This window comes from Heteronotia binoei, chromosome 8 (genome assembly GCF_032191835.1).
Source record: "Heteronotia binoei isolate CCM8104 ecotype False Entrance Well chromosome 8, APGP_CSIRO_Hbin_v1, whole genome shotgun sequence".
NCBI lineage: Eukaryota > Metazoa > Chordata > Lepidosauria > Squamata > Gekkonidae > Heteronotia > Heteronotia binoei.
The window spans coordinates 69,935,365-69,948,890 of NC_083230.1; the positions used below are offsets into that span (position 1 = coordinate 69,935,365).

The following is a 13,526-nucleotide window of genomic DNA, read 5'->3' on the forward strand; positions in this document are numbered from 1 at the left end:
AATATAGTATGCTAAGCAAATCTATAGCAGAGTTAGATATATGATGCTTCCAACTATATATTTTGGGGAAGTAACTTTGTTTTTTAAAAACAACAACAACAAAGTTTCTAATTCATGAACTAGTTAAAAGTGGTAAATAACCATGTATATGTTATTGACAACATTAGCATCTTCTTGCTAAGAGTGTTGGACTAGTATCTGGGAGACCTGGGTTCGAATCCCCACTCATGCTATGGAATCTCACTGGGTGACCTTGGGCCAGTCACACTCTCTCTGAGCCTAACTTACCTCATAGAGTTGTGAAGATAAAATGGAGGAGCATAGGCTAGCCCACTCTCATCAGATCTCAGAAGCTAAGCAGGGTCAGCCCTGGCTAGTATTTGGATGGGCGACTTCCAAAGAATACTAGGGGTGTGACATAGAGGCAGCAGGCAGGCAATGGAAAACCACCTCCAAAACGTGTCATGCCTTTCAAAAAGTCTAGCTTGCCACCTAGTGGTTCATAATGCTAAAAGTGCTAGAACTTCTAGCTGCCAGATAATCTTAGGAACTCCTGGCTATACCACACACACTGCCATACAATAATTAATCAGCACCTTCTTTAGGATGAGGTGCAAGTCAAAATGCATCAATTTAAGTCAACTGGAATAAATTAGTTTCAGTGTAATTAACTCTGGCCTGTCATTTTGACTAAATTCTGTGCATAATACAAGTTCTAAATTCTGATCACACTCCTCCAACAATATTAATATCATGACCACTTCATTAATCTAGGCCTTTTATTAACAAGTTAAATATAATTTTACATCCCTGAGGAGTTATACTTTTTAGCATGAAGGGACCCATTTTCTGTGCAGTGTTATACTTGCTGAAGTATGAACTGCAATTTCCAATAAAGTTGTTTTCGTGGGGTGATAGGGATGCATATTTAGCCCAGTAAAATTAAGGCCTCCCTCACTGGCCCTCCAAAAAGCCTGTGCAAGTCACATTGCTAGAAGTCTCTTGACCTTCTTAAGAAACTGCTAATGGGACAACAGAATTCCTTCTTTGAAGGTGGTAGAGCCTGCAGTGCTATTTGTGTAGATTCCATGGTTCTCAACTTCCAACCAAGTCAGTTTTGACTTCTGGCAGTGCCACTTACAATCTGTCACTAGATATGGAATCCTATACTCCTTCCAAAAATATGAGTTGTAAACCTGGAAATGGATTGGTGATGGCCATACTGTCACCTTCAGTTGCTTTGAGGGTTGTCCCTTTTCAGTTTCTTATGTCATACTTTCTCCTCACATTAAACAGCTAGCATTCCCGCATTTTGTCCCTATATTTGGAATTCTCACATTAAGAAAACCTCTTAAGTGGAGAAGTGTCACATATACAACTTGTTAAAATGCATAGAATTCAAACATTTTGGTTTCAATAAAGTGCAGCTGGAGCAGTTAGTTGTTTTTAATATGGGAAGCTGAGTCTTTTTTAATAATGTGAGTCTCCTCCCCCACATTTTTAGAATATGAAGCATCATTTAACTATGGGCCAATTCCTGTTGCACCTGATCTGACAATATACTTATTCATTTATATTGATATGATTTTGATTGCTTACAAACTAGAATGTGTTTAGCATGCTATCCCTATTCAACAATGATGACTGCTATTGTGAATATCGTCTCTTTAGAGCCCATGCTAATTGTATTAACACTGGATCAAAAAACAGTGGAGAGCCGAGAGCTTTTGGAGAATTATTGAAGATTAATTTCTTCTAAGCCTGGAAAAAGCTAAAAATATAATCATGTTTGGCAGATGTTCGGGTGACCTCAAAACAATTTCAGTTAGTGCCAAATAAGGGTGGGACCGAGGACAGAAGATATCATTAACTCTGTTTCAAGTAAATGAAGAGAATTCTTAAAATATGCTATTGATGAGATAGCCTTTGGAATTATTCTCATGAATGTGTAATGTGTGAAAGGAGAAATATCTTCTTCACGGACCTGAAAAAGACTGCCAGTTCGTTTCAACAGGTTTTGTGAAGGCTACAGCACAAGCAGCACAATGTATTATGGTTTGCAGCAGAAGCACATGGTAAATGGCACCTGAAATTAGGAAAAGGTAGTATGACTTCTTAATTGTTTGGTTACTGAAGAGAGAGCTACCAACAATTGGGCTCCGTATTTTGTAATTTTTTTCCTCTGAATACTTGAAATAAAATATAGGCCAGCCTGCTATGCTACACTGGGAGAAACTAAACAAATCCCTATTCTCAGCAATACGTTCTATGCTAAGAAAGTAGTAGTGCTGCCTTGAGGGGGGAAGTTTCTTAACAAGTGACTGAGCTAGGATCATAATCAGGAATTTTAAGAGAACTATCAGTACTTAAGAAAAATAATTTTTACAGTGGAAAATTGCCCTATGCAAACAGAGAAACATTTGTAAACACGTTTTCAACAGAGGAGTTGGAAAATCTTAACAGTGGTAACTTTCAATGCTGTTTAGATTATTAAAGATAAAAAAGCACTCTTACTGAAGGAAAAACCAAGATGTTCCCAAGCTGTGTCACAAGGTCTACTAATCAAAACAAGGGAAATCCTCTGAAAGGAAAGGATGTGTAGGTTCTGGACTAAATCCAGGAAAAACAAATTAATACCTTTACACTGAACAGGCTTCACAGGAGATGGTGGAGGGGAATTGCACATTAATCCTCAAGTGACGGAGCATAATCCATTGCTATGAATAATGGTTGCTTAAGAAGTATACTTTGACAACAAAATTAATCATGGCCAGGACACATTTTTAGGATGTAGATCACAATTAAAAGGATTTAAAGGATACAAATGCCTAATGTAACTATTAGGAATTACCTAGAAAACTGCTAATTGTGACAAAAATATTTTGAAGCAAGAATCTAAAACCAGGAGAAAATTACTTGGGTTACAACAGTAGAAAATACCATTCAACATCATACACTCAGTTTAGTTTCTTCACTTTCAGAAACTTCTAAACTCTTTACTTCCCTTGCAAGGCATTATGTTTATAAAAACTCAGTGAATGGACAGTATAACCTTAATGGCAATTTAATTTGTATGCCATGCTTGACAGTTATATGGAGGTTCTGCAGAGTTTCACAGGGCTGAATATAGGTGGTTTTAAAACAGATAGCGCTTAGATCCAGATTACCAAAAAATAAACAGTTCATAATGTTTTGACACTGTGGAGTTATAGTGTTCATTATCATCAAGTCCAGCTCCACTTAAAAACACACACACACACACACACACACACACACATATATATATATATATATATATATATATATATATATGTATGTATTGGACATACTGAGATATTAAACAGTTTTTAAAAGCGCAAACAGTACCAGTCTTTACAACACGAAAGTGCACATCCTCATAATGTGCTAACCCCCAAAGCATATCAGCCTTCTGGATTTTGGTCTTTCTCAGGAGGGCATTTGGATGATTGCTAGGGTTGTCTCCTGCTGGTTTCCCAGCATGCCAATTTCTAACTGAAGGAATGTAATTTTTTAGTTAGGAACAAATGTGTTTGCAAAGCATCCTGGGGAAAGAATGAAAGAACTAACATTCCCTTTCCAGCTGTTGTCTTCCTCCACAAGCCTCTTTCTCACCAGCTCTGGGAATTCCAAATTGTTAGGCAAAATGAGTCTGAAAAAGCTACTTGCGGGAAGGGGAGAAGCAGTAGGGGAAGAGGCAAGCATTCCCCCCCACCATACTATTTCTGTGCTCCAGGCTGCCACATTCCTATACTGCTTAAAAGGAAAATAATCATATTGTTAAGTTTTTGTTAGCAACATTTGCATGCAGTATTTAACTATACCTGAAGTCCTGGCTGGTGTCAGCACACCTGAGGTGGGGGCGCTGTCAGGGCCCAGGGCTTCTGGTGGGGGCACAACTGGATTCCCCCACCACCACCTTCCTGTGCACCTTTCCCCCACCAGCTTGCTTGCATGTCCTCTGCCACCAGAACTCCCAGTAGAAAGCAGCGAGGGTAGCTGGGAGTACAGGTGGTGGGAATGTGCAGAGGCAGGTGGGGGGCATATGAGAGGAAGGGAGGTGTGACTGGGGGACAGTGAACAAAGTGGGCCTCGGACAATTTCTGCCTAGGGTCTTCCCCCCCCTCAAAAAAAAAACGCCCCTAGAACCAGCCCTGCCTGAAGTTGATGGGTATTTTGCACTTTTCCTGAGGATGGAGGTTGCAGTACCCATCATGAACACCTATTGCATGGTTTCTGTGATGCTGCCGCTATGAGCTTCACTAATTTAGCTGTGTCCTTTTGAATATCAACTTCAAAAACAGAGTTCTCATTTATTTTTCTGCACATTCCACTGCTGATACTCAAAAATAGATTTTCCACAACTTTTAAAAAGTAATTATTTTCTCCAGCTGTCCCTGGCAGCAAAGTTTCCCTTTACTATTCCATTATAGACAAGGTTCTTGTTATAGCAGTAGTGGTCATCTACACAACATTACATCAATCACAGAAGTTCTTTATCTGGAAGTGCCCTAAACACATCTGGAAGTGCCTTAAACAAGCTTTATTGAAATAAATGGGAAATGTGCAACAGGATGGCAGTATGTTGGCGGAATAAGATTTAAGGATATTAACACATAATTGGTGTTAGAATTGTTCCCCAACCACCATTCAAAATCAAATAAGCAGATGTCCTTTGATCTTTAAAGAAAACTTACATCCCAACAGAAACACTAATATAAAATTCCACCTCAGTGCTCCTAGCCAGATTTATTCAACTAGCTTATACAAATGGATTATTTTATATGAAGTTTTATTTTAATACAAACTTCACAGTGATAGCGGTGTTATTGTAGACTGAAACACATTGGTTTGAGAATGCCACCCTGATATAACCAGAGGTTGGTAGGAGACCAACAATGAGCAGCATCAGAGAAATGCTGAAAGATAGGTTGGTTGATCAATAGATAGTTAGGAAGAAGAGAACACTGAACTAGAAAGCATAAAAGGCATTAAGCATAAAACAAACCAACAAGATGGCTATAAATTTTAAACTGGTTGTACTACCACATTTAATCTGTTCCTTCTATATGTGTGCCATTGCCCACACTTGAGCTGTTTTCAAGGCATTACATCTAACCATGGGTGAGGTGAGGTGAAGTGACACACAATTCTTCTGATAAGGGTGATTGCCTGAAAGGGGCAATGCATGCATTTTCAGGATTCTGGTATGTATGTTCCAAAGCTGAAATATATGTACATTGCCTCTTTCACACAAAATGGTGTATATTGGGAAGAGCATATGTAGGACATTCTCCCTGTACACACAATCAAAAATGACACTTGAGAGGGGCTTTGGTCATATGGATACTGGTCACTTAATTCCAAACCATACAAGACTACCATTTCTCCTATTCTGCATTTCTGTCAAAATGCTATACCTTTTAGGCTTCAGGGATTTCCCCAAAAGGCAAAGAAATTTCTTTATATGAACAACAGGTTCAACACATCATTCATTCAACACATGGGTCATTCATTCATATATTTTAAGTTCATAAAATAATCAAAAGAGAATATTAACTAAGTTGTAAGGCAAACACTCTCTAGAATCAGTTATGCAAGAATAACTGTTGTTTCTTGGACCAGCATCAACAACAGGCCAAACAAATACCAAGCTCCATCACAAGTCTGCTTATCAGACGTTGGTCATTGGAAAATACAGGAAACATAAGCTAGTCTTTCCCAAACCGTTTTCAGCTCACTTTATAATTTGCATATGTTCCATAAAGGGGAGAGAAACCTTGTTATTTAAAATGTGAAATGATATAGATTACCACATATTAGTACACAACTCTCTCAGCAAGGATTGTTGTTACTTAGGTTCTTCAACACTCCTCCTAGAACAGTTAACTGGATTAAGGCAAAAAGATTTACACAAGTTACCAATTTATAATAGATTCGGCTCATTCCATGCAGCATAACTGATCACCAGCCAGAGTGTGATCTTACGTATTTATATCCAGAAGGGAAATTCTTCATCCATTCAGCACAGCTACACTGCAAAATTTAAGATCTGGCAGTTTGTTTAGAAGTATTTTTAAAATATTAAAAATAGAAAGGCTCTGGAATTGTAGATTCATCTTGGTATTATCATCTTTTCTATGGCACAGATAATGTGATCCCAGTTTTTGCATAAAATTGCAAGGACAGTCACTGCAAAAAAGGTGCAGAGAATATGGAAACGGCTCCTCATCATAGGTGCAATAAACTTTGCTATGGTGGAAACACACACTAGGATGACAGTCATAAAGGCCAAGACTACGTTTATACATTTCCCAAGCAATACTTTGGCGTTAACAGTTTCTGACTGCAGGGCTTGTTGTTCTTGTTGATGGAGCTCCAGTTTTGAAACACGTGTCTGGCAAGACTCCAAGGCTTCCTATTGAGATGGGGTGGGTGGAAATAAAGAACAGGATCAAGAACTACCACTTTCACAGACAAAGCATTTCTACATGATTAGGGATTGTTCTAATCTACAAGAATCAGTCTCCTTCACTGGTCATATTTAAAAAATCACAGTAGTTTGATACATTATATTCAAAATATACCAGAAATCACTGTAATTCTTCTAGAAAGAGAAAAATGAACAAGAACCAACATCTACGAATTGTGTCATAACCTCTAGTTACTGACTGATAAAAAAGACAGGTCGCTTACCTGTAACTGTAGATCTTCAAGTGGTCATCAGTGCATTTACACTCATGGGATAGAGCGCCTGCGCCGATCCCCAAATCGGTACCTAAAGAGCCCAGGATTTTTTTCACGCTCGGCACCAACGGGCATGCGCAAGCGTCCCAGTGCTCATGCTCGCCAGCGCCAGCATCCCGCCAGTTCCTTCCTGACTGCTGGAAGCCCCTACTGGAGGGGGACAGTCAGCAGTGGGGAAGGAGGGCGGGTAGTGTGAATGCACAGATGACCACTCGAAGATCTACAGTTACAGGTAAGCAACCTGTCTATCTTTTTCGTGGTCTCTGTGCTTCACACTCATGGGAGATTAGCAAGCAAGACATACCTGGAGGCGGGAAGACGGTCAACCAGAAGAAACAGCTTGCAGCACCGCAGCTCCCAGACGAGTCCTCTGTTGAGCATGCACGTCCAGCACGTAGTGCTTCATAAAGGCATGCGGAGAGGACCAGGTGGCAGCCTTGCAAACGTCCATCAGGGAAACGCCTTTCAGGAATGCCACCGACGTCGCCATCGCTCTTGTAGAGTGTCCACAAACAGGCCTAGGTAACGGCTTCTTAGCCAACAAATAACACAGTTGAATAGTCTCAGTGAGCCATTTCGAAAGCTGCTGAGAGGAGATTCTGGAACCTAACTTAAGAGCAGCATAAGAAACAAAAAGCTGCTGGTCCTTACGAAAACTCTTGGAGCGACTTAAATAAAGCAATAAAGTACGCTTCACTTCTAGAGCATGCAACCTACGTTCCTCATCCGAGGAAGCTGTAGGATGAAAAGTGGGCAACCAAACTTCTAAGTTGAGGTGGAACTGAGAAACCACCTTGGGAAGAAAAGAAATATCAGGAGCTAATGACACTCCGGCTTCCTGAAAAACTAGATATGGGTAGTCACAATGCATAGCCGTGAGCTCCCCTGCACGGTGTGCTGATGTGATGGCTACCAAAAAAGAAGTCTTCCAAGATAGAAGCTGTAACGAACATGTGGCCATTGGCTCAAAAGGACGTCGAGTCAGCCTGTTCAACACTAAAGTCAAATCCCACAACTGTGGGGGTGATCTCAATGGAGGATGAAGCCTAAGCAAACCCTTCAAAAACCTCTTAGAATGAGGGTGTGCAAAAACAGAGTGCCTCTCAACTGGTTCATGGAACGCAGAAATTGCTTCCAAATAAACCTTGATGGAAGAAAAAACAAGGCCAGCATCCACCAGAGATAACAAAAACTCAAAAATTACTGACAATCCCACCCTTTGGGGGGGAACTGAGGGATCAACTAAGAACTGCAGAAACCTCTGCCACTTCCTATCATAGGAAGTGTGGGTAGAAAGTTTCCTGCTGTTCAAGAAAACATGTTGGACTTTGCTAGAAAACCCACAGGGTCAATGAATCACACTGTCAGCTTCAGGTGGGGAACGTTGTGATGGAGTACATGACCATCCTGAGCTGACAGAAGGTCCGGTTCCACTGGAAACTGGTAGAAGACCTCCCTTGCCAGTTGGAGCAGAATCGGGAACCAGTTCTGGCGAGGCGACCAGGGAGTCACCAGGATACAGCATGGTCTCTCTCTTGTGATCTTGTTGACCACCCTCGTCAGTAGTGGCAGAGGTGGGAACAGATAAAGGCACCGACCATCCCATGGGAACAGCAGACCATCTCCCAACGACTCTGGATCTGAGCCCCCTCTGGAGCAAAACAGAGGACACTTCCGGTTTTCGGCTGTGGCAAAGACATCCATCTGAGGGTACCCCCAGAGCTGAAACATGGGTTGCAGGAAGCGCCACTGTAACTCTCACTCGTGTGGGGAAACCGCACCCCTGCTGAGGGAGTCTGCTTGCAAGTTGAGGACTCCTGGGAGATGCGCTGCCTTCACAAAGAAGTCGTGGTCCAGGCACTCCGACCACAGATCCAGCACCAGCGCACAAAGCCGTCGAGAGACTGTCCCTCCCTGCCTGTTGATGTAACACAGGGCAGTGGTATTGTCTGTTAGCAGAGCAACAATCTTCCCCGTCACCATGGGGCGGAAAGACCGAAGAGCAAAGTGAACTGCCAGCAGTTCCAAGTAATTTATATGGCAGTGAGTCAATTTCAAAGGCCAAGGACCCCCCACACACACAGATCGTCCATGTGGGCCCCCCAACCCCATAAAGACGCATCTGTTGTGATAGTCACAGTTGGTGCAGGTAGATGGAAGGGAGCTCCCTAGCAAATGTTGTCCTTTGACTTCCACCACTGCAGTGTTTAAGTGTAACAGGTGGAATTACAAACCTCTTTCGAGGTGAGTCCCATAACAGGCGAAACTGATAAAGAAACCAAAGCTGTAGGCCTCTCATCCTCAGCTTCGCAAAGAGCAGCATGCTTGTAGTCACCGCCATCAGCCCCAGCATCCACTGCAGCTGCTGCGCCGTGCCCCACTTTCGACTCTACAGAAGTTAACAAGGTTGATAATGTCCATCGCTCTCTGCTGAGGCAGAAAAGCGCAATGAAGGTTCGAATCAAACAAAGCCCCTATGAACTGAACTGTCCTTGATGGAGTAAGGTGTGATTTCTCCAAATTGACCTGCAGACCCAAGGTGTCAAGAAGACGAAGAATGATTGCAATGTGGGATGACAAATTCTCTTTCGACTCCGCCACAAGGAGCCAGTCATCGATGTATGGAAAGACGACTATCCCTTGAAGCCGGAGATGGGCAGCCACAACGCTCATCATCTTTGTGAACACCCGAGGTCCGGTGGACAGACCGAATGGGAGAGCCTTAAACTGGAAGTGCTGAGAGCCTACTGCAAACCGAAGGAAACGTCTGAATGCAGGATGGATGCTGACGTGGAAGTATGCATCCTTGAGGTCCAGCGTTGCCATCCAATCCCCTTGGTTGATGAGTGGCAGAATTGTTTGCAGAGTCGACATTCTGAACTTCTGGTACAAAATAAATTTGTTCATATTCCGAATATCCATGATTGGTCTTAGACCCCCGTCCCACTTGGGAACCAGGAAGTAACAAGAGTAGAAGCCTCCCGTCCTGGCCTCCATAAGGATCCTCTCTATGGCTTGTTTCTGTAAGAGGTTGCTCACCTCTGCCAGCAGAGGTGAGGAAGGGGGAGTGGTAATTACCACAGATTGGTTTGGAATCTGAGCAAAATCTATTTTGTAGCCTTCCATTATGATGGAAAGCGCCCACCTGTCCATAGTGATGGACTCCCAGGCCGACAGGAATTGGTGGAGGCGGATAGATGAAGTGGAAGAGGGGACAGTGACGCGTGCTGCCAGAATGTCAAAGGCCCTGCTTTTGAGGGCGAGTGCCCTTGGACTTGCCGGTGGTCTGTGAAGCATAACGGTTTCTGTTGTTCCCCCTGTATGGGGACCTACTCTCAGGTTGAGCAGAGCGAGGTCTCCACTGATTTTCGGGGGAGAACTTTTGGTACGGCTTCTTTGCCCAAGGCTTGTGCCACTGTTTCTGTCTCGCAGCTCTGGAAGATGCCGGTATGCCCAGGTTCCTGGAAGTTTTTATACTTTTATCCATTTCCTGAAGCGCATTGTCGGTGGTAGAGCTGAACAGGCCTTCGCCCTCGAAGGGCAGATCTTCAACGAAAGCCCTGGTGTCCTGCTGGAGAGCCGTAGATCTGAGCCAGGAGTGGCGGTGAAGGCAGACAGCAGAAGTGATGGTCCTCGCTGAGACGTCAATTATGTGCTTTGCTGCAGCCAGTTGTTGTTTGGCTATAGCAAAGCCTTCCTTCTGCAACTTCTTTGCAGCAGACCTCTTCTCCTCACTCAGGGAAGACATGAGGGGGGTTAGTTGTTCCCATAGAGTATTGGTATCTAGCCATGCACACGGCATAGTTAAATACCTTTACTCCTAGCGCCCCACCAGAGTAGAACTTCCTTCCAACGTTATCCAGCTTCTTTTCCTCCTTGTCTGGTGGAGAGGAGTACGTCTTGCGAGCCTTCGACGAAGAGGAAACGACCACCAAATTTGGCTTTGGGTGTGTAAAGAGGAACTCAGCCCCAGACTCTTGGACACTGTACATATGGTCCAACCTTCTCGATGACACGGGTGTAGAAGCAGGCTTCGCCCAGGGCTCCTTCACCACCTGCAGGATGACCTTCATAACAGGCAGAGCAACCGCTGTAGACGTATCCTGTTGCATGATGTTGAAAACGTTATCGTTTACAACGGGTTGCGGCTCTAGAAGCGAGAGGGAGAGTGCCATCCTCTTCACCAGGTCCCCGTATGACTTCAGATCCTCCGATGGTGAGATGGGTATGAGACACTGGGGAAGGTGCCAAAGCCCGGTCCGGATCGTCGGTACTGACCTCGGAGTCCGACGATGAAGACTCTCTGTGTAGAGAACGTTCTGAGAGCACCAGAGTAGACTCTCTGACGGGCGACCGGATTGACACCGACGACCGAGGTTGGACTTCCTCCACCACCATGCCGCGTTTGTCAGGCGAGACAGAAATCGATGCCGAAGGACGCCGTCTAGAATGTTGAGACAGCCTGGAAGTGTGGGATGCCTCGGACTGCTGGTCCCAGTCTGCAAACTCACGAGGAGGGTACTATTGGTACGGTGGGTAGGGATAAGCGTAAGGAGGCCATTGGCGCTGCTCCCATGGTGGAAGCGATGGGAAGCGACGAGCTACTGTAGTCGGTTCCAGTTCTCTCCGGCCTCTCGCCTGATCCATCGGTGCCGAAGGCTCCATCGGCGCCGACACCTTCACCTCCGAGACAGAGTCACTCTCACTGCGACACCTGGACCCTGAAGAGTGGGAGCGCTGACTTAGGTCGATGTCGTGCTCTGATACCGATAGGCGCAGCTGCGAAGCCCTGCCTCTCGACACCAAAGGCTGTCTGTTTAAGGCTGTCTGCACTGAGTTTTACTTTTTGAAATTCTTCACGTGTCTGGCAAGACGCGGGGATGCCAAGATCTTCCTTGGGGGAGCTGTCGAAGCTTCATGCGAAGGTGAAGAGGTGCGGGATGGTCTCTTCTTCTGCTTCTCCTTCGATTTCACCTTCGGCGTGGATGATCAGGTCCCCAAGTCATCCCAACGCCTCTTAGCTGGGGTGTCCACTGACCCTTCAGAAGGCTGTTTCGTGGAATGCCCGCGCTCGACCGGCATCTCGGTCCTGATCGGTGAAGTCTCAGCTGATGTGACGGTCGGGGCCACGGCCTCACCCATCGGTACCGATGGGCCCGATGCCATCTTTTGAAGATGAAGTGCCAACTCGACTAAAGCCGCCGAAAGCCTCGCTGCTCGATTCTTACGAGTTTGTTTGGAAAAACTCAGACAGTGTGCGCAAAAATCGACGCGGTGTCCCTCGCCCAGACAGAGGGAATGGCTGTCGGGGGAAGGGCAATTTTCTTCCCACAGGAGCGGCACCTCTTTAAAAAAACCCAACATCTTTCCATAGACGCCCAGGAAAAAATCCCACCCAGGAAAGTCTCTGAGGGGGAAAACACGGGGGGGGGGGGAACCGAGCCCCGAAGGGCAAGTCCAACAAACTCTTTTTTTAAACAACACTAACTATCTAACAACTAACTAACTACACTAAGAAAATAACAAACGGGCTATATACAACAGGCAAAAAAAGCAATCCAAGATTACTTTAGCGACCGGGGACACGAAAGGAGATCCTCTCAGCGCAGCGGTCAGAAAGGAACTGGCGGGATCCTCATGCTGGCGCCGGCGAGCATGCGCACTGGGATGCCTGCACATTCCCGTTGGTGTTGAGCGTGAAAAAAATCCCGGGCTTTTTAGGTACCGATTCGGGGATCGGCGCAGGCACTCTATCCCATGAATGTTGAAGCATAGAGACCACGAAGAAGATCCTGAATCTGTATAGCACTTTTGATTCCTTATATTGTTTGCTGCCATAGCAGCCATGTATAAAATATATATTTTCCATGAAATGAGTAAGAGGGCCTGTTCTTGTATTCACAGGAACAGTGTGATGGACCCTCTTTGAATTCATCGCAAGCTACCACTGTTAGGTTAGAACTGGTTGTGCAAGATTTAGATGTGGCCGTGGGACATTCTCTTTGGATGCGAGACAGATAGATGCAAAAGTTATATTTTGTACTACTGGAGAAACCTGATAATAGGAAACACGTGTCTGACAAGTCTTTTGCTTTCTTTTTCCACCTTTTCACCTCCAATTCAATTGGGGTTTTCTATGCCACATTTCTCCCCAAAAGAACCCCACAACAGTTCCAATACACATAAACCAATCTAAACCAGACCATTTAAATAAAGGGGGGGGGGGACCCTGGGTGGTGCTTGATTTGCTAGGCTGGCAAATGTAGGTCCCTGGGGCAAAAACTGCTCTTTAATTTAAGTCCAGTTCTATCAGCTTCCAGTCCTAATGCTCTGTTCCTTGGCTACTAGTCTTTAGATAACAAAAAGGATCAATTATTTAATTTTAAAACTTGATACCTGGACATCTCGTGACCGCTCATAGGCCTGATATGCTACTTTTTCTTCAATACTAGCTAACTCTTGTTTCAAGTTGGCTGTTTCATGCTGATGGAGATCTGTTAGATCATTCAGTTGGTCTTCTAATCGTTCATACCTTCAGAACAACAAAAGGGTTTTTTTAAATAATAGCTTCTTTGTGAAAGCATATTAAAATGTACATATTCCAAATATACTCTTAGTTCCTTGACTGTACACCAAACTTTGGGAACATGTAAACACACAGGGCTGCCTCACAGTATTTGGCATGTCTGCCTCTACCAATGCAGGGAGATAGGGAGCTACATCCAATTGCTCTTGAACATGAAAGCAGGAATGTGTATTTG

The 13,526-nt window shown here is 44.3% G+C and overlaps 1 protein-coding gene across 2 annotated transcripts in view; it reads right to left on the reverse strand.

The window, feature by feature from the left end:
- Positions 1 to 4,308: 4,308 nt before the first annotated feature.
- The window catches only part of TMCC3 (transmembrane and coiled-coil domain family 3), a 227,773-nt gene continuing 218,555 nt past the window's right edge, over positions 4,309 to 13,526 (reverse strand). For both annotated transcript variants that reach the window (XM_060245191.1, XM_060245192.1), the window contains exons 3-4: positions 13,162 to 13,297; positions 4,309 to 6,436 (exon numbers count right to left, since the gene is read on the reverse strand). In XM_060245191.1, the coding sequence (XP_060101174.1) occupies positions 6,134 to 6,436; positions 13,162 to 13,297 (439 nt within the window). In that variant the 3' untranslated portion in view covers positions 4,309 to 6,133. The remainder of the gene's footprint in view (positions 6,437 to 13,161; positions 13,298 to 13,526) is intronic.